Source organism: Oncorhynchus kisutch, linkage group LG15, assembly GCF_002021735.2.
Source record: "Oncorhynchus kisutch isolate 150728-3 linkage group LG15, Okis_V2, whole genome shotgun sequence".
Taxonomy (NCBI): Eukaryota; Metazoa; Chordata; class Actinopteri; order Salmoniformes; family Salmonidae; genus Oncorhynchus; species Oncorhynchus kisutch.
In genome coordinates, this window is record NC_034188.2 from 2242100 (window position 1) to 2263378 (window position 21279).

Sequence of the window (21279 nt, forward strand, 5' to 3'; positions counted from 1 at the left end):
GGCAAATGTAAGTGATTATAACGTCATTACGAATCATGCAAAACAATGTACATTTGACAGGAATATATTAGTTAATGTATATATTTTTATCATAAATTTAATTTACGAAAATCGCAATTTAGCAAGCTAGCTGGCTAGCTTTATGTGTGTTGTGACATGAGTATAACTCTGGATGTTTAATGTTTTAGGGACTCCTGAAACAACCAGCAAACCAGGCTGTCGTCTTGTGAAAGAGTGGATGTAAAGAATGTAAAGTATTTACTGCAAATTCAATGTACCATTTTGTTAGCTTGTCTTGTTGATATTTGCCATGCAAGGCATAGATGAAATAACGTAACGATTGAAATAACGTAACTATTGGAATAACGTAGCTATTGGAATAACGTAGCTATTGGAATAACGTAGCTATTGGAATAACGTAGCTATTGGAATAACGTAGCTATTGAAATAACGTAGCTATTGGAATAACGTAGCTATTGGAATAACGTAGCTATTGAAATAACGTAGCTATTGGAATAACGTAGCTATTGGAATAACGTAGCTATTGGAATAACGTAGCTATTGAAATAACGTAGCTATTGGAATAACGTAGCTATTGGAATAACGTAGCTATTGCAATAACGTAGCTATTGAAATAACGTAACTATCTATGTTCTTGCTTATTGTGCAGTGGAGGATACAAATACCTGTATGCCTATGGATGTGTAGCTAGCTATCGAGCCGATCTGTGTATTGACCCAAACGTTTGGTATACATATTAGTTCAGAACCGAGTTATGAACCTCCGCTATCATGGCCAGTTGTATCAACTTCAAAACAGCCTGAATGACATTAATGAAGACTATGGATTGAGTAGAATATAATATAACTTTGTGCCAAGGATGCAAGTCATGGCCAAAATACTAACTAATAGACTAGAAACAGGATTGAACTAGTTAAACGGCTGATTTGTCATTGTTTTATACAGATATAATTGAAACAGTACACTACACTTCCTATGCATGTAAATACCCTAAAACCAGTTCATCTCAATATCTAATTCCCTTCATCTGCATTGATCTGATAAACACAGGATAGCTGGAGTATTTCATCAAATGAGACTTAATGTCAACCAGTAGAGAATGTAAAATGCTTTATTGAAATAAGCTCATTATCCAAGTGTTATAAATACAAGTTGGATCTGTACTTCATTATAAAACAGAGGAAGAAAGAGGTGTAGAAAGACCAAAGGAAAGAGGTTAAACACAGGAGCAGGGAAGGCAGCATATGATTAATGAATCACAGTGCTACCTAAATATTCTCAGTTATAAATACATCATACATGCATTATACATATTAGGAATGTAATATTATAAATAAGTTCAATCTGTACTTCACATCTGCTGTGCCGTATAAAAACAGGAAGAAAGGTGGTAGGAGAGGTGTAAAATACAGAGAAATGGGTCATTTAATTTAATTTTACCTTTATTTAACCAGGCAAGTCAGTTAAGAACACATTCTTATTTTCAATGACAGCCTGGGAACAGTGGGTTAACTGCCTGTTCAGGGGCAGAACGACAGATTTGTACCTTGTCAGCTCGGGGGTTTGAACTCGCAACCTTCCGGTTAATAGTCCAATGCTCTAACCACTAGGCTACGCTGCCGCCCCAAGAACAGAGGCAGACAGCATATGATTAATGAATCACAGTGCTACCCAAATATTCTCTTAGTTTATCACAATTACATAATAGTGTCTAGTCGGCCCAAAGGTAATCTTAAGAGCGGATGAGGTGGCAATGACGGAATTGGGGGTTGGCTTCCTCTCTCACATCAAAACATACCTGCAGAAGAGAGACAGATGTATAGAGAGAGAGCATGATTAAGCCTTGTGTTTTTTATTCTAACACGGTCAGTCATCATAATCATCAGGAGGTGAAATGCAAAACTGACCCTGGATCATTAACTCTGGGACGACTACATCTCTATTTCAATGTAAAGCATCTCTTTAATAATACTTCCTGTATAATATAAACTGACCCTGGATCATTAACTCTGGGACTATTACATCTCTATTTCAATGTAAAGCATCTCTGCAGAGTACTCTATGCTAAAAAACCTGAATGGACACACGAGGACCAACAATATAGCTTAATTATAGAAATAATGGAGTGTCTTACCATTCTCCATGTTTGATCCTCTTGCCTATTCTTTGAAGGTGGAAGGAGCCACAGTTATACACCAGAGCCTACTTACTGCACAACACCATCCATCAGTCAGATTGATACATCAGTGTGTAGGTGTGGGTTATAGGGTGTCTAATTGTTCTAAACTTTTTCAATATGGGTGATTTAAAATAGCCTGTTTTGTTTTTGCACAGACATCACACCCTTACCTAAACAGCACCCTCACCTGAGAAGTAGATATCAAAGGGAGAGAAACTGAATTGAATAACTGCAGTTATCCAAAGAGCCGTTGGTTGTGCATAGCATAGTCTATGGTGTTGCCAGGGAACAGCTCTTTGAAGAAGTAGCACACATTGTAGGATTTTTTATGAATTTATTTGCAAATTCTGGTGGAAAATAAGTATTTGGTCAATAACAAAAGTTTATCTCAATACTTTGTTATATACCCTTTGTTGGCAATGACAGGTCAAATGTTTTCTGTAAATCTTCACAAGGTTTTCACACACTGTTGCTAATATTTTGGCCCATTCCTCCATGCAGATCTCCTCTAGAGCAGTGATGTTTTGGGGCTGTTACTGGGCAACACGGACTTTCAACTCCCTCCAAAGATTTTCTATGGGGTTGAGATCTGGAGACTGGCTAGGCCACTCCAGGACCTTGAAATGCTTCTTACGAAGCCACTCCTTCATTGCCCGGGTGGTGTGTTTGGGATCATTGTCATGCTGAAAGACACAGCCACGTTTCATCTTCAATGCCCTTGCTGATGGAAGGAGGTTTTCACTCAAAATCTCACGATACATGGCCCCATTTATTCTTTCCTTTACACGGATCAGTCGTCCTGGTCCCTTTGCAGAAAAACAGCCCCAAAGCATGATGTTTCCACCCCAATGCTTCACAGTAGGTATGGTGTTCTTTGGATGCAACTCCGCATTCTTTGTCCTCCAAACACGACGACCATATGACATTCTCCCAATCTTCTTCTGGATCATCCAAATGCTCTCTAGCAAACTTCAGACGGGCCTAGACATGTACTGGCTTAAGCAGGGGGACGCGTCTGGCACTGCAGGATTTGAGTCCCTGGCGACGTAGTGTGTTACTGATGGTAGGCTTTGTTACTTTGGTCCCAGGTCATTCACTAGGTCCCCCCGTGTGGTTCTGGGATTTTTTCTCACCGTTCTTGTGATCATTTTGACCCCACGGGGTGAGATCTTGCATGGAGCCCCAGATCGAGGGAGATTATCAGTGGTCTTGTATGTCTTCCATTTCCTAATAATTGCTCCCACAGTTGATTTCTTCAAACCAAGCTGCTTACCTATTGCAGATTCAGTCTTCCCAGCCTGGTGCAGGTCTACAATTTTGTTTCTGGTGTCCTTTGACAGCTCTTTGGTCTTGGTCATAGTGGAGTTTGGAGTGTGACTGTTTGAGGTTGTGGACAGGTGTCTTTTATACTGATAACAAGTTCAAACAGGTGCCATTAATACAGGTAACAAGTGGAGGACAGAGGAGCCTCTTAAAGAAGAAGTTACAGGTCTGTGAGAGCCAGAAATCTTGCTTGTTTGTAGGTGACCAAATACTTATTTTCACCATAATTTGCAAATAAATTCATTAAAAATCCTACAATGTGATTTTCTGGATTTTTTTCTTCTAATTTTGTCTGTCATAGTTGAAGTGTACCTATGATGAAAATTACAGGCCTCTCTCATCTTTTTAAGTGGGAGAACTTGCACAATTGGTGGCTGACTAAATACTTTTTTGCCCTACTGTATGTACATGTGTAGCATGTCACAATAACAGGATCATATCAAGGACATATCAAGGACAGCATCACAAATGAATACATATATACTACTTGAAGCTTGATGATGAGTTGATCATTTGAATCAGCTGTGCAGTGCTGAGGCAAAAACAACAATGTGCCTCTTTGATAGCTTTCTTTATCTGAGGACAGAAAATCTCACAAGAAACAGACTTCAAATTACACCACGCTGAATATTAGTTACTATTATCTCTGTCCTTCTACTTCTAGGAACAGGAACTACACACAAGTACCTGCCCTTTCCAGAATAGCCTCCTCCCTCACTGACAGTTGGGGCTGTTATCATTCACCCTCCATGGTCGTTAACTAGCTACCTACAAATGCATTTGGAGTTTGTTTTTTACAGTGATAAATACATCAAGATCGCTATCTGGTGATATTTAATTCACTTAGCTAGCTAACATTATCTATACAGTATGTGAAGTTGGCTAGATAGCTAGCTAGCCAACTAGCTAACATACACTCACCCCATTCCGTACAAATGTGCGCAACTGCGACATTCATACGAGGCTGCAAAGAAAACTAATGGGACTGTAGCGACTGTGTTGACTTCAAAATCTGGGGTGTGAACTACGTTTCTATTCAAGCGTTGATCGACATGGTAATGGCTCTATAGTATTGGAGAAAAGTTGAAAAAACGGCCCCCTCCGACGCTGTACTTTATATCGTGACGGGTCATGGCGTAACGTACAGCACGCATAAAGCAACTAATTCTGTCTTCCAGCCTCTCTCCACCAGGTGGAGCACTTCTCTCACCGTTTAAAAACAAGAAAGGGACAGGGTAAGGGGACAGGGACAGGGTAAGGGGGGGATACCTAGTCATTTTTTTGTGTCGTCATTGCAAACTATCATGACTCTCAAAAGACAATGTTTACTTCTGAAGATCACCTTCCCACCGCCCTCATAACCCGATTCAAATTTGACACAATCCTTCAAATATGTATGTAATGACACATTATATAAACTCTTTATAGTGATTTATTTACATTTTAGAGGCGATAAGGTGATAAGTTGGACAGATCGAGTGAAAAAAAAGCAGTTTTCCCACACAACATCTTGAGATGTTCTTCTCACTATCACACATTAGGTGTCGCTTCCCCACCCGCCATTTTTAAAAAGACCCGACGGAGCTCATTGCGTTCTTGAATCATGCAGAAACGGGCAGCGTGGGGGTCATGTCATTGATTTTGTTGGAAAGGGGAGAAATTGTGCTTTACAATTGTATTGACATTACAGTTGATCTGGAAGTATTACTTTTTTGGGGCGCTAAAAAAAGGTCAATTGTACAGACCAAGGCGATGTACAAAAGTGAGCGAGTTTACGTTAGCTTATTTGACTTAGCCTGCACATATAAACATCTTTAATGAAAGATGAAAACGTGAACACTATACAAAATAAGAAAACCTGGTTAAACCGAACCAGTCCTAACTGGTGCAAAACACAGAGACAGGAACAACCGAACCAGTCCTAACTGGTGCAAAACACAGAGACAGGAACAACCGAACCAGTCCTAACTGGTGCAAAACACAGAGACAGGAACAACCGAACCAGTCCTAACTGGTGCAAAACACAGAGACAGGAACAACCGAACCAGTCCTAACTGGTGCAAAACACAGAGACAGGAACAACCGAACCAGTCCTAACTGGTGCAAAACACAGAGACAGGAACAACCGAACCAGTCCTAACTGGTGTAAAACACAGAGACAGGAACAACCGAACCAGTCCTAACTGGTGCAAAACACAGAGACAGGAACAACCGAACCAGTCCTAACTGGTGCAAAACACAGAGACAGGAACAACCGAACCAGTCCTAACTGGTGCAAAACACAGAGACAGGAACAACCGAACCAGTCCTAACTGGTGCAAAACACAGAGACAGGAACAACCGAACCAGTCCTAACTGGTGCAAAACACAGAGACAGGAACAACCGAACCAGTCCTAACTGGTGCAAAACACAGAGACAGGAACAACCGAACCAGTCCTAACTGGTGCAAAACACAGAGACAGGAACAACCGAACCAGTCCTAACTGGTGCAAAACACAGAGACAGGAACAACCGAACCAGTCCTAACTGGTGTAAAACACAGAGACAGGAACAACCGAACCAGTCCTAACTGGTGCAAAACACAGAGACAGGAACAACCGAACCAGTCCTAACTGGTGCAAAACACAGAGACAGGAACAACCGAACCAGTCCTAACTGGTGCAAAACACAGAGACAGGAACAACCGAACCAGTCCTAACTGGTGCAAAACACAGAGACAGGAACAACCGAACCAGTCCTAACTGGTGCAAAACACAGAGACAGGAACAACCACCCACAAGATACCTAAAGAATATGGCTGCCTAAATATGGTTCCCAATCAGAGACAACGATAAACACCTGCCTCTGATTGAGAACCACTCTAGGCAACCATAGACTTACCTAGAATACTACACCGAACACAACCCCATAGACTACAAAACCCCTAGACAAAACAAGACACATAAATCACCCATGTCTCCCCCTGGCCTAACCAACATAACAAAGAAAACACAGAATACTAAGGCCAGGGCGTGACACGCCGTGAAACACCTGATTCAGATCGTACTACTACAGTACTACAGCAGATCGTATTACTACAGGACTACAGTACTACAGCAGATCGTACTACTACAGGACTACAGCAGATCGTACTACTACAGTACTACAGTACTACAGCAGATCGTTGTCCCCGCTCTGCCGTGAAACACCTGATTCAGATCATCATAGTGCCGAAGACCAGTTGATTACTTTCACTTTTCCCAAAATAATGCTTTCCTGAGACCCCTGGTAGAGACAGGAGGCCATTTTAGTTGAATAATGCTTTCCTGAGACCCCTGATAGAGACTGGAGGCCATTTTAGCCAGTTCTTGTTCTAACCAGTCAAATGTTTTTATTCACTGTAGCCTTGGTTCTCTAATCTGAAAGATGAACACTCATTTATAAACAGGAAGGATACTGCGCTGACACATAGCAATGTATTTATTCACACTGCGTTTGAACACAGCTGCACCATGTCACACATGCAGCAGAGTAACAGGCATGTCGTTCCGTTATAATGCTGATGTTGTTCTGAGTTACTGTATGAATGGGTACCCATTCAACCCATTGAAGTAAGTCAGTTCATATGTTTATATGTCTCTGTACTCATCAAATGGGATATTCTTTTGGAAAACAACATCTGTATGGTGCCTGAATTCTCCCAGCCTGTGGTATTGATTGGTAGAGGTTAGCAAAGGGTCTGAATACTTATGTAAATAAGGAATACCTATATTTCTAAAAAACTGTTTTCTCTTTGTCATTATGGGGTGTTGTGTGTAGATTGATGAGGATTATTTTTTATTTAATCCATTTTAGAATAAGGCTGTAAAATTTTGAAAAAACAGAATGGGTCTGAATAATTTCTGAATGTGAGTCTGGGAGTTTCACAATCAACTGCAAACTCACTCTGCTGTCTGCCCTAATCTGAACTCACTCTGCTGTCTGCCCTAATCTGAACTCACTCTGTTTACTGCCCTAATCTGAACTCACTCTGCTGTCTGCCCTAATCTGAACTCACTCTGCTGTCTGCCCTAATCTGAACTCACTCTGCTGTCTGCCCTAATCTGAACTCACTCTGTTTACTGCCCTAATCTGAACTCACTCTGCTGTCTGCCCTAATCTGAACTCACTCTGCTGTCTGCCCTAATCTGAACTCTCTGCTGGCTGCCCTAATCTGAACTCCCTCTGCTGTCTGCCCTAATCTGAACTCACTCTGCTGTCTGCCCTAATCTGAACTCACTCTGCTGTCTGCCCTAATCTGAACTCTCTGCTGGCTGCCCTAATCTGAACTCCCTCTGCTGTCTGACCTAATCTGAACTCCCTCTGAACAGGATATAGAGGGTGCCTCCCTAATGCACCCTTCCCACTTTATAGTTCACTACTTTTGACCAGAGCCAATTCTACAGAAACAATAACAGTGGCTGTCTTAAAAAGACTTCCTCATTTATGTTTTGATTCTGAAACGGAAACACATTCTAAGCTTCCGGGGTCAAGAAAATGTTAGGCTGCGTCCCAAATGCCTATAGGCCCTGAGCAAAAGTAGTGCGCTAAATAGGGAATAGAGTTCCATTGGGAACTACACCCTGTCAGTGTGTTGTGAGGGCATATCTCTATGCCTAACCATGCTGTACCATGCTTTACTATTAGTCTCCACATTAACTGTGTCGTTTAGCTTCTTCCTTGTATACAAAGTAGCAGTTCTAGAAGACGACATCAACAAACTCAGAGGAGATATTTCAAACCTAAAGCCACATTCTAAAGAATCCCCAGACGGGATGATAACTGGTATGTCCAGAACATGGGAGGTATGTGATTTTAAATTCTATATTAGGTATCAGTTACTCCACAGTCTTATGTTCTAAGGATAGCTTGCACACTAACATGTGTATAACATAGGGATCAGTTACTCCACTGTTGTTTATAAGCTCTAAGGAATATAATGTTTATTGCATTGTCTTATGTTCTGAGAATAGCTTGTATAACATAGGGATCATTTACTCCACTGTTGTTTATAAGCTCTAAGGAACATAATGTTTATTGCATTGTCTTATGTTCTGAGGATGTAAAAATGAGATACTTTGCCTTCTGTTTTCTTGTCAGAGATCAAAGCAAGTGGCTTCCCTAAATTCCCAGCAACAGAGACAGACAGAGAAAGACTCTCAGACTCTGTGTTCCTCGACAGTATCCTCTCTGAGAATGAAACGGGAGCAGGCCGGCTGTAGTGGAGGTACAGTAGGTATGAGTTAGTGTCATTGAGCATTTAGGTCGTTGAGGACGGTTCATGGTTTTTATGCCACCTTAAGTGACTCACTAACTTTTCTGTCAGTAGTTCAGCAGTCGTTTCTGCAGCTGTCAGCCAACACAAAGGAACAGCCATTTGTCAGAGGTAAATACTTCACTCATTTTCATTTTCTGTTTCAATCTCCATCACAAGCTAGACGTGTTTTAACAACCTTAACAAAACAACGAACAACCTCACCAAGGAGTTAGGATCTCTTGGTGTAACAGATAATTGTGTTGGGTTGTTAGTCGCTGGTTCATGTCCCAGATGCGCGACTTGTTATTTTTCTTCCCCAGGAAATGTGACGGTGATTCCTTGGATAGTTGCCTTGCATCAAGGGGAGGCCATCTCTTCCACTGGAGACAGAATCATCATCCAACAAGAAGGCTTCTTCATAGTGTTTGGCCAGGTATATTGTCAGAGATACCACCCCTTTGTCTTGCATATCAATGTACTTAATGGTTTATGCGGCAAATGTAAGGGAGATGGTTCGGTCACCATGCTAACCTTGCTTGAGGCCTTAGGCTTGGGAGATGGTTCGGTCACCATGCTAAACTTGCTTGAGGCCTTAGGCTTGGGAGATGGTTCGGTCACCATGCTAACCTTGCTTGAGGCCTTAGGCTTGGGAGATGGTTCGGTCACCATGCTAACCTTGCTTGAGGCCTTAGGCTTGGGAGATGGTTCGGTCACCATGCTAACCTTGCTTGAGGCCCTGGGCTTGGGAGATGGTTCGGTCACCATGCTAACCTTGCTTAAGGCCTTAGGCTTGGGAGATGGTTCGGTCACCATGCTAACCTTGCTTAAGGCCTTAGGATTGGGAGATGGTTCGGTCACCATGCTAACCTTGCTTGAGGCCTTAGGCTTGGGAGATGGTTCGGTCACCATGCTAACCTTGCTTGAGGCCCTGGGCTTGGGAGATGGTTCGGTCACCATGCTAACCTTGCTTGAGGCCTTAGGCTTGGGAGATGGTTCGGTCACCATGCTAACCTTGCTTGAGGCCTTAGGCTTGGGAGATGGTTCGGTCACCATGCTAACCTTGCTTGAGGCCCTGGGCTTGGGAGATGGTTCAGTCACCATGCTAACCTTGCTTGAGGCCTTAGGCTTGGGAGATGGTTCGGTCACCATGCTAACCTTGCTTGAGGCCTTAGGCTTGGGAGATGGTTCGGTCACCATGCTAACCTTCCTTGAGGCCTTAGGCTTGGGAGATGGTTCGGTCACCATGCTAACCTTCCTTGAGGCCTTAGGCTTGGGAGATCGTTTGATTCCATAAAGTGGGCCACAACTGGGTAAGTAAAGTTTTTACACCTAATGGTGCTACGATGCTCTGAGATACGTACTTTTAATTCACGCTTTGTTTTACCCACATCATTTTTACCACAAGGATAAGATAAATAACTGCCTTAGTGGAGCACGTAATAACACCTTTAATTGGGATCTGTTTCCCTGTTTGGGGGTGTTTGAAGGATCTACATTTATAAGTGCCATTGCATTGAGCACAGCCTTTACACTTGTAGTTCCCATCCAGGAGAGGCGCAAATAGACGTTGTGCAGGGATATCTTAGGAGTGGTAAATCAGAGTTTACCAATTGATCTCTGAGGGTTCTGCCCCATTACGATGACTACATGGTTCGTCCTGTTGTTTCCCAGGTGTTGTTCCAAAGTCCAGGCACCATCATGGGTCACATAGTGCGTAGTCGAGGAACCAATCAGAGATCCACAGAGCTGCTCCGCTGTCTACAGGAGATGCCCCAGACCAACTGTGCCAATACCTGCCACACTGGAGGTGAACCCAACACCTGTGGTGTTTCCACTAGTGGGATACCCTTTGGTGGTACTTCCATCAACGTTGTGAAAATGGGAGTTGAGTTGTAGTGGACAAAAATATGTATTATGTATGATACTATAAATACATCAAGTGACTCGTAATGAGACTCAACTATTTGCATATTAAAATGTTGATCTGACTACATAAAGAAAATAAGCAATATGCAAGAGACTGTAGTTGAGTTACACTAACAGACCACTATAGTTACAGTAATAGAACACTATAGTTACAGTAATATAACACTATAGATGAGTTACAGTAATAGAACACTATAGTTACAGTAATACAACACTATAGTTACAGTAATAGAACACTATAGTTACAGTAATAGAACACTATAGTTACAGTAATAGAACACTATAGTTACACTAACAGAACACTATAGTTACAGTAATAGAACACTATAGTTACAGTAATAGACCACTATAGATACAGTAATAGAACACTATAGTTGAGTTACAGTAATAGATCACTATAGTTACACTAACAGACCACTATAGTTACAGTAATATAACACTATAGTTACAGTAATAGAACACTATAGTTACAGTAACAGAACACTATAGTTACAGTAATAGAACACTATAGTTACACTAACAGAACACTATAGTTACAGTAATAGAACACTATAGTTACAGTAACAGAACACTATAGTTACAGTAATACAACACTATAGTTACAGTAATATAACACTATAGTTACAGTAATACAACACTATAGTTACAGTAACAGAACACTATAGTTACAGTAACAGAACACTATAGTTACAGTAATAGAACACTATAGTTACAGTAATAGAACACTATAGATGAGTTACAGTAATATAACACTATAGTTACAGTAATAGAACACTATAGTTACAGTAATAGAACACTATAGTTACAGTAATAGAACACTATAGTTACAGTAATAGAACACTATAGTTACAGTAATAGATCACTATAGTTGAGTTACAGTAATAGAACACTATAGTTACAGTAATACAACACTATAGTTACAGTAATACAACACTATAGTTACAGTAATAGAACACTATAGTTACAGTAATAGACCACTATAGTTACAGTAATAGATCACTATAGTTACAGTAATAGAACACTATAGTTACAGTAATATAACACTATAGTTACAGTAATAGACCACTATAGTTACAGTAATAGACCACTATAGTTGAGTTACAGTAATAGAACACTATAGTTACAGTAATACAACACTATAGTTACAGTAATAGAACACTATAGTTACAGTAATAGACCACTATAGTTGAGTTACAGTAATAGAACACTATAGTTACAGTAATACAACACTATAGTTGAGTTACAGTAATAGACCACTATAGATACAGTAATAGACCACTATAGTTACAGTAATAGACCACTATAGATACAGTAATAGAACACTATAGTTACAGTAATAGATCACTATAGTTACAGTAATAGAACACTATAGTTACAGTAATAGAACACTATAGTTACAGTAATACAACACTATAGTTGAGTTACAGTAATAGACCACTATAGATACAGTAATAGACCACTATAGTTACAGTAATAGACCACTATAGATACAGTAATAGAACACTATAGTTACAGTAATAGAACACTATAGATACAGTAATAGAACACTATAGTTACAGTAATAGAACACTATAGTTACAGTAATAGATCACTATAGTTACAGTAATAGAACACTATAGTTACAGTAATAGAACACTATAGATACAGTAATAGAACACTATAGTTACAGTAATAGAACACTATAGTTGAGTTACAGTAATAGACCACTATAGTTACAGTAATAGACCACTAGTTACAGTAATAGACCACTATAGTTGAGTTACAGTAATAGAACACTATAGTTACAGTAATAGACCACTATAGTTACAGTAATAGACCACTATAGTTACAGTAATAGAACACTATAGTTACAGTAATATAACACTATAGTTACAGTAATAGAACACTATAGTTACAGTAATAGAACACTATAGTTACAGTAATACAACACTATAGTTACAGTAATAGACCACTATAGTTACAGTAATTGAACACTATAGTTACAGTAATAGCAAATTCTTGAATGCAGTTGGTACAAAGAGTCACTTCTGAGGCTGTGCTGTCCTGCCGAGTTACTTCCATGCCTCTTTGTGTACCGTGTCTCTATGAGGTCTTCTTGTGTATGATTGTCTGTCCTGTCTCAGGCATGGTGAAGCTGGAGAGAGAAGACGAGTTGGAGCTGGTGATCCCAGATCGACCCCAAGCCCAGGTCTCCATGGACGCAGACTCAACCTTCTTTGGCATCATACGGCTGAACTGACTACCAGGAGACAGAAGTCACCAGCAGGAGGTGTGGGACTTGATGTCATGAACAGGATGATGTCCTCCTCTGACAGGATGATGTCCTCCTCTGACAGGATGATGTCCTCCTCTGACAGGATGATGTCCTCCTCTGACAGGATGATCTCCTCCTCTGACAGGATGATGTCCTTCCCCGACAGGAGGATGTCCTCCTCTGACAGGATGATGTCCTTCCCTGACAGGAGGATGTCCTCCTCTGACAGGATGATGTCCTTCCCTGACAGGATGATGTCCTCCTCTGACAGGATGATGTCTTATTGTTGTAACAACTTTCATCCATGGAGAGTTTTATCCATGGAGAGTGGAAGATGGCTGGGAGCAGAAATGTTATTTTTATAAACTATTTTAATATGAATAATCTGACAATATGAAATCGACCTTGAATGCTGTTGTGCTGAGTACGGGTGGTGTCCAGCATACATTAAATGTTTGGTTTCCATATGTGTCGATAGTTGAAGTGTAATATAGTATTCAGGTTGTCCTGATCCACCTGGTTGGTTGTGTGCCACGCATCATCAACGTAGGATTCTTCCTCTGTGTGTGTGTGTGTGTGTGTGTGTGTGTGTGTGTGTGTGTGTGTGTGTGTGTGTGTGTGTGTGTGTGTGTGTGTGTGTGCTCTGTCATCACAGAGTATGTGTGTGTGTGTGTGTGTGCTCTGTCATCACAGAGTATTTCTGTGTGTTTGTTGATACCTTTCAGGTTTTCCTTCCTCCCACTCTCCTTTCGTTTATTTATTCTTCCTTTCTATTTCAGAAAGGCTTCTGTTTTCCCAGGACTATAGCAGGAACAAACAGAGGATAAATATACCTGGCTCGGAGGGCAGATTTTCCAGACCGGTTGACATAATATCTAATCTAATGACACAATAATTGTGATGATCCAACATGTGACGTGTCTAAATCATGTTTAATGGTTATTTTGAAGGCCACAGCCCATTTGTATTGTATTTCAAATATATATTCTATAAAAGAGCTTATTTTTCTACACTAATAACAAACGTGTCAATAATAAGATGTGTAATTTCTGTCCGTCTCCAGACTTGTATCTCTGTGGTTTAACAACGTGTCATGAGTAATGAGTTCGTTGAGTTAACAGAAGGTCCACAAAGCGTATCTGGTGTCCACAGCCTTTTTCGTCTCCTCTCTTTTTTTTTATGACCGTCAGCTATAAATGGCTGAGAGGGGTGTTTGAGGACTGATGTAGCTCAGTGTCGTTAGGACAGAGACAGGAGAATGATCAGACCTACAGCTACAACATTCAGCTTAGTGCTACTGCTGTACTGCTCTCTGTCTCACAGTCTCACACAGTTCAACACTGTGACTGGAAGGATACCTGATGACAAACAGGTAGGCTGGTGAAAATCCTTTCAATATAAAAGTCAGAGAAGTAATGTTGATTTAATGGAGCTGATTCAATTAACCATCTCACCTGATGAGTAACCTTGCTGAGACCTGAACACTTGTGTTCGCTCTCTGAGTAAATGTGAAGGGTTTAACTCAGAGGAATAACATGTTCTTGTAGCAGGCGGGAGACCAGTGTTTAAACCCAGTTGGTCTCACCTCTGACACGTGAACACAGAGCTAAGTAACACTGTACTGTCATGGCGTCTTAGGCTGATATTACATCTGTGGAATTCAACTGTTGAGTGACAGGTTGTGGTCACTGGAAGGCTTTTGGTTTGCTGAAATAGCGTGTCAAACAGACATTGTTATTTTGACGATGGATAGTACATTTCTGCTTCATTTTTATACATCAAAACACTTTATCGGCGGTGTTGAAAGCTTTGTAGTTTCTCTCATCTTTCTCGTTTCAAGGAGACGACTTCCTGGAGGTTCAGGAACCTATCATCTGTTCCTGAGGGGCTGGACGTGAGGCTGAGGGAGCTGGATCTGTCCAACAACATTATAAGACATATAAACAGCCAGAGTCTGACTGTTCCATCCCTACTGAGACTGGACCTCAGCTACAACCAGCTAGAGATCATATCTGAAGGGGCTTTCAGAGATGTGGCCCAGCTTCAAGAGCTGAACTTGGCCAGGAATGCATTGAGCCACAATGTGGACAGTACCAGCCGAGCTCTTGGGTCTCTCCACAGACTGAGGAGGTTGGATATCTCTCTGAACGGTCTGGATGATGACACGGCGGGACTTTACCTTCGTGACAAATCAATTCTAGAAAGCCTAGATCTCACGGGCAACGGTTTGACGCGACTCAGGCCCAAGCTGTTTGCAGAGAGCCTGAGCGTGAGAAGCATTCGCATCGAGAACAATCTGATCGCGGCAATAGAGGAGGGAACGTTTGAACCGTTGAAGAAACTCAAGATCTTAAATTTAGCCAGAAATAATCTAGTCTACATCTGTGATTTTAAACTCCATCAGGTGAAACTCTTGAATCTTAGCAGGAATTCCATAGAGTTCTTTGTCACCCGTGAGGACGGTCACCCATACGAGCTGGAGATCTTAGATCTGAGCTTCAACAACCTCCTCTATTTCCCCATGGTCCCCAAGACCAACCGGTTGAGATACCTCCACCTACAGAGCAACATGGTGGGGACCTTAGAGACAGACACCTTAATATCAGAGGCAGACTCTCTGTACAGAGAACTAACAAGTGAAGATGAGGTAAATGATGCTGTAGACAACAACAACATATACTCTAACTGGAAACTGATGCCGTTAGTTTACATGGACCTCAGTAGTAACCACTTCAGGTCTCTACCTGTGGAGACTCTGAGCCATCTGACCTCTTTGGTGACGCTGAACCTCAGCAAGAACTGTCTACAGGACATCAGCTTTAACACAACGAAGGGAGGCCATGTTGGAGGCTACCACCAACCTTCCTTGACCTTTCCGTCTCTACGCTACTTCGACCTGCAGAACAACGGTCTTCGACAACTCTCCACCTTCTTCCTGGAAGCCCTACCAAACATAGAGACATTAAACCTGAAGGAGAACTCTGTGAGGCCTTGTGATCCAAAGGACCAACTGGGACCATCTGAGACAACGAGAGTTAGTCTTAATAGTATGTCCCCTTGTGTTTCCTTCTGGAATATCAAAACTCTGAGAAGTCTAGATCTCCAAGACAACGGGATCAAAACACTCCATCAGAACACATTTGAAGGAACCCCTTTGGTTTCTCTCAACCTGGCCAGTAATGTAGATCTAATCTTTGATATTGGCGCTCTAGAAGGGTTGCAGAGTAGTCTCCAGTCTCTGAGTATCAGTGGGAACAGCATGACAACCTCTGCCTTGTCTCTGCCTTGTCTGAAAGCATTGAGACGACTCAACATGTCCAACAACAACGTAGACGTCCTCCCGGGCATCATCAGCTGTTCTCCTTTGACGGAGCTTGACCTGAGAAATAACGGGCTAACGTCTATGAATGAATCTGTGGTTGATCGTTTGTCTCTATATCTTGATGTGTTGTATGTCAGTGGCAACTCTTTCAACTGCTGTGACACCAAATGGCTAAAAACCCTAAACAGAGAGAAAGTGAATATTCCGGACCTTGACCATGCTGTGTGCCTCAGTGTCAATGGTACTCTGTTGACTGGCCTTCTGCGTAACCATTCACTGCACTGTTCATTGGAACTTAGCCCAAAGATAACAGAACCAAACCTTGGGCAAATAATAATAATAATGTTGTTTGTGTCGACAGTATTGATAACATTAGTTGTATTTGTGAAGAAGGTTTGTTGCAACACGGGGTCATTAATTGTGTAATGATTGTGCATGTAAAACCAAGAGCTGTGTTCGAATACCCATACTAACATACTGTATACTACATACTTAATGTATATATTACATACTATTTGTTAATTTTAGTATACTGAATACTACATACTTAATGTATATATTACATACTATTTGTTAATTTTAGTATACTGTAAACTACATACTCAATGTATATATTACATACTATTTGTTAATTTTAGTATACTGAATACTACATACTTAATGTATATATTACATACTATTAGTTCATTTTAGTATACTCTTGCTCCTGTGACATATTACTAGTTCGACCTACTGAAGAGGGAGGGGACTACCGGAGAGGGAGGGGACTACCGGAGAGGGAGTGGACTACCGGGAGAGGGAGGGGACTACCGGAGAGGGAGAGGACAACCTGAGAGTGTGCTCTAGGTGTAAATTCAGAGGGGACACTGGACGCTCTTGCCGAGGAGTAGGCTTGCTGGTTAACGTTGGCTAGCTACTTCCAGAAACAAATGAGAGCACCTCACTCTGACCATTTTACTCACCCTAGCAGAGCTGTTTTCATGTTATCCAGAGTGTTGATGACTGTAACTGTGCTACTGGCAACAATTTAATTATGCTTTTTTCTCGCCGACGTTTATCAGTTATTCTGCGCTCTGGCACACTGGGTGTGTTCGTTCTGGTGGACCAGAGTGTTGTCAGATTGTTACATTTAGAACAGACAAATTGCCAAAATAACATGGAACGTAACTTCTTTGACAAGTCATGACTTTATTAAATTGCTCTTCCGCTCTCCTACGACATCGGCTGCATACTTTACACTCCCATTTTCTGAAGGATTACATTATGGGACCAAAAAGCACGGAAATAATGTCCACTGCTTGTATACCATGACCAATAAACATACTATATACTACATACTACATACTACATACTCAAATGACGTCACAAATAGTATGGTTAGTGCGTTTGTATGAGTATTCGAACACAGCTGGTTTGTTGTTGTTGGCAGTTATCTGCAGCTATTCAGCTATTAGGTTTACTCCAGGTGATAACATCAATGCATTAGACTATTAGGTTTACTCCAGGTGATAACATCAATGCATTAGACTATTAGGTTTACTCCAGGTGATAACATCAATGCATTAGACTATTAGGTTTACTCCAGGTTATAACATCAATGCACGAGACTAATGCCCACATCTCAGAGGTTGTTGTGGCTAAATATGCCACGCTAACATGTGTCCACTGATAGCCTAGGGATACATTCTGATCCATAGACACCATACTTCCTTAATGTCAGTCAATCAACCACACATCAAGTCATGTCACTCTGATAGTAATGAGCTTGTCTCCAGGCTGAGCGAGAGAGAGAGGAGTTTATCATCTACTTGGCCATGTTAACATATGTTTCCCATGTTGAAGATGAGAAGCTGAAGTTGCACATGCTGGTACCTTTTCACGGTGCATTTCTCCTCTCCTGTCTGTTGGTTTTTAGTAATGAAGCCCCGAGTATGTCACAAAAACGTCCATTGATATGCTCAAGGACTGGTGAGTTCTGGAAAATGTGGATGTTTTCAAGCAGGAGCTGCTGGTAGTAAATGCTGCACATGCAGCAACCATCATAACATGCAATATAGAAGCTGAGGAAGGAGCAAAACCCCATAAATACACAGAGGAATGTGTATACTTTTTCAAAAAGCATTCTCTGAATTTGGTGCACTGCCCCTTTAACCAACCACCTCTGGTTCAGTTCTCATAACATCTTTGGTTGAGTTGAGTAGCGACCCATCCTTCAGGGCAGGTGAGACAGAGCTGTTTAGCTAACAAAAATATACACTGCTCAACAAAAGAAAGGGAACACTTAAACAACACAATGTAACTCCACGTCAATCACACTTCTGTGAAATCAAACTGTCCACTTAGGAAGCAACACTGATTGACAATAAACTTCACATGCTGTTGTGCAAATGGAATAGACAACAGGTGGAAATTATAGGCAATTAGCAAGACACCACCAATAAAGGAGTGGTTCTGCAGGTGGTGACCACAGACCACTTCTCTGTTTCTATGCTTCCTGGCTGATGTTTAGGTCACTTTTGAGTGCTGGCTGTGCTTTCACTCTAGTGGTAGCATGAGACGGAGTCTACAACCCACACAAGTGGCTCAGGTAGTGCAGCTCATCCAAGATGGCACATCAATGTGAGCTGTGGCAAGAAGGTTTGCTGTGTCTGTCAGCGTAGTGTCCAGAGCATGGAGGCGCTACCAGGAGACAGGCCAGTACATCAGGAGATGTGGAGGAGGCCGTAGGAGGGCAACAACCCAGCAGCAGGACCGCTACGTCCGCCTTTGTGCAAGGAGGAGCAGGAGGAGCACTGCCAGAGCCCTGCAAAATGACCTCCAGCAGGCCACAAATGTGCATGTGTCTGCTCAAACGGTCAGAAACAGACTCCATGAGGGTGGTATGAGGGCCCGACGTCCACAGGTGGGGGTTGTGCTTACAGCCCAACACCGTGCAGGACGTTTGGCATTTGCCAGAGAACACCAAGATTGTCAAATTCGCCACTGGCGCCCTGTGCTCTTCACAGATGAAAGCAGGTTCACACTGAGCACGTGATAGACGTGACAGAGTCTGGAGACGCTGTGGAGAACGTTCTGCTGCCTGCAACATCCTCCACCATGACTGGTTTGGCGGTGGGTCAGTCATGGTGTGGGGTGGCATTTCTTTGGGGGGGCCGCACAGCCCTCCATGTGCTCGCCAGAGGTAGCCTGACTGCCATTAGGTACCGAGATGAGATCCTCAGACCCCTTGTGAGACCATATGCTGGTGCGGTTGGCCTGGGTTCCTCCTAATGAAAGACAATGCTAGACCTCATGTGGCTGGAGTGTGTCAGCAGTTCCTGCAAGAGGAAGGCATTGATACTATGGACTGGCCCGCCCGTTCCCCAGACCTGAATCCAATTGAGCACATCTGGGACATCATGTCTCGCTCCATCCACCAACGCTATGTTGCACCACAGACTGTCCAGGAGTTGGTGGATGCTTTAGTCCAGGTCTGGGAGGAGATCCCTCAGGAGACCATCCGCCACCTCATCAGGAGCATGCCCAGGCGTTGTAGGGAGGTCATACAGGCACGTGGAGGCCACACACACTACTGAGCCTCATTTTGACTTGTTTTAAGGACATTACATCAAAGTTGGATCAGCCTGTTGTGTGGTTTTCCACTTTAATTTTGAGTGTGACTCCAAATCCAGACCTCCATGGGTTGATAAATTTGATTTCCATTGATAATTTTTGGGTGATTTTGTTGTCAGCACATTCATTATTTTAGTGTTCCCTTTATTTTTTTGAGCAGTGTATATATATATTTCTTTCTTTTTGTTTGTTTGTGTTGTTGTTGCCTATTTTGTTATTTTGGCATTAATACGTGTCACATATCAGTTTGCAAACAATGTAGAAAAGGGGGACAAGACTTAATAACATATAATCACTTAACATATGAACATCTTCTTGTTTTCTAGAGGCAGCTCCTAAACGCAGATGTTCCAGCTCAGTGATCCCTGTAGAGGTGGGGTTACCAGAGGAAAATATGGAGCGTAGGGTTTGGTAATGTTCTCTAGTTGCGTTGTGATTGGCTCAGTGTTCTGTCACTCATGGGGACACTACGTCGCCGCAAAATCTACACGGAGAGTTTGAAAATTCAAGCCCCTTGGGTGCTGCCATAGATTTACATTAGAAGGGCCCATCCAAGAAGACTCAATGTCATTGGCCACAGATAAAATTATGTCAAATCACATTATATCTACCGTACCTTTGATTGGACTGATCATGTCAACATCATACTTTCAAAATTTTAGCTTGCAGTCCTCATCATCAATCATGTAGACAATCTTCTGGCAAATCCTCTTCAATCCTTGTCATATGAAGAGAAATTATAGATAAAACGTAACGGTGCTCATTAGACATTGGACATAAACATTACACAACAAGTTGGAAATCGCAAATCCAACAATGAGTTGTTTGGAAGGAATGAGTGTCAAACTTCAAGCTTTGCACTAGCCTGCTATTCAGTGGAGAGGGTGTCCAAGTTTCTAGGGTCATTTTCAGCCCTTCCTGAACCGGAGACCAGAAACAGGCTACCTGAGGGCAATACCAAAATAAATGATTCTGTATCCTCACAACAAAATCAGCAGAGCTTCGATGATTTTATGCCCCAAATATTCAACATTTTGTTGGTGGGAAGAATTCTATAAAATATTTTTAGCTGAAAAGCACGAAGTCTTGAATCTTGCATTGATTTATATATCATGGAATCGGTACATCAAAAATCTCTTCCCAACTATTATGCAATCTGTATGGCACAGTTGTCAACATCCTGGTCCTCAAATGAAGCTGATAAACTTTCCTATTTATGCTGTTTTTGTTCCTTCCGCCAGTTTTGATCCTTTATATTGGGCAGACAGACCAGTTTCCTACTTCCTCCCACTGCCAGCTGCCTCCTCCATTTTGGGGTAATGCTGTAATCAATTGGTTGTACTCTTGGATTGAGCAGACCTTCCCG

The 21279-nt window shown here is 41.8% G+C and overlaps 2 protein-coding genes across 6 annotated transcripts; both read left to right on the forward strand.

Moving 5' to 3' along the window:
* The first annotated feature begins 7373 nt into the window (after positions 1–7373).
* Positions 7374–14029, forward strand: LOC109885354 (tumor necrosis factor ligand superfamily member 13B). Of its 5 annotated transcripts, XM_020477204.2 has the most exons (7): positions 7982–8347; positions 8643–8778; positions 8869–8928; positions 9120–9232; positions 10471–10606; positions 12849–12994; positions 13759–14029. In XM_020477204.2, exons 1-6 carry the CDS (start codon positions 8165–8167, stop codon positions 12962–12964), a joined length of 744 nt encoding a protein of 247 aa, XP_020332793.1. In that variant the 5' UTR covers positions 7982–8164; the 3' UTR covers positions 12965–12994; positions 13759–14029. The 5 variants fall into 5 exon arrangements, 4 of the variants coding, with proteins under 4 accessions (XP_020332794.1, XP_020332793.1, XP_020332796.1 ...); XM_020477205.2 differs by having other exon boundaries at positions 7934–8347; positions 8872–8928; positions 12849–14029; XM_020477207.2 differs by lacking the exon at positions 13759–14029 and having other exon boundaries at positions 7985–8347; positions 8643–8769; positions 12849–13486.
* A 97-nt stretch (positions 14030–14126) lies between these two features.
* On the forward strand, positions 14127–20992 carry LOC109885355 (transforming growth factor beta activator LRRC32-like). The gene is made up of 2 exons (XM_020477209.2): positions 14127–14351; positions 14820–20992. The coding sequence occupies exons 1-2, from the start codon at positions 14238–14240 to the stop codon at positions 16725–16727; spliced, it is 2022 nt and encodes a 673-aa protein (XP_020332798.1). The 5' UTR covers positions 14127–14237; the 3' UTR covers positions 16728–20992.
* The last annotated feature ends 287 nt before the right edge of the window (positions 20993–21279 follow it).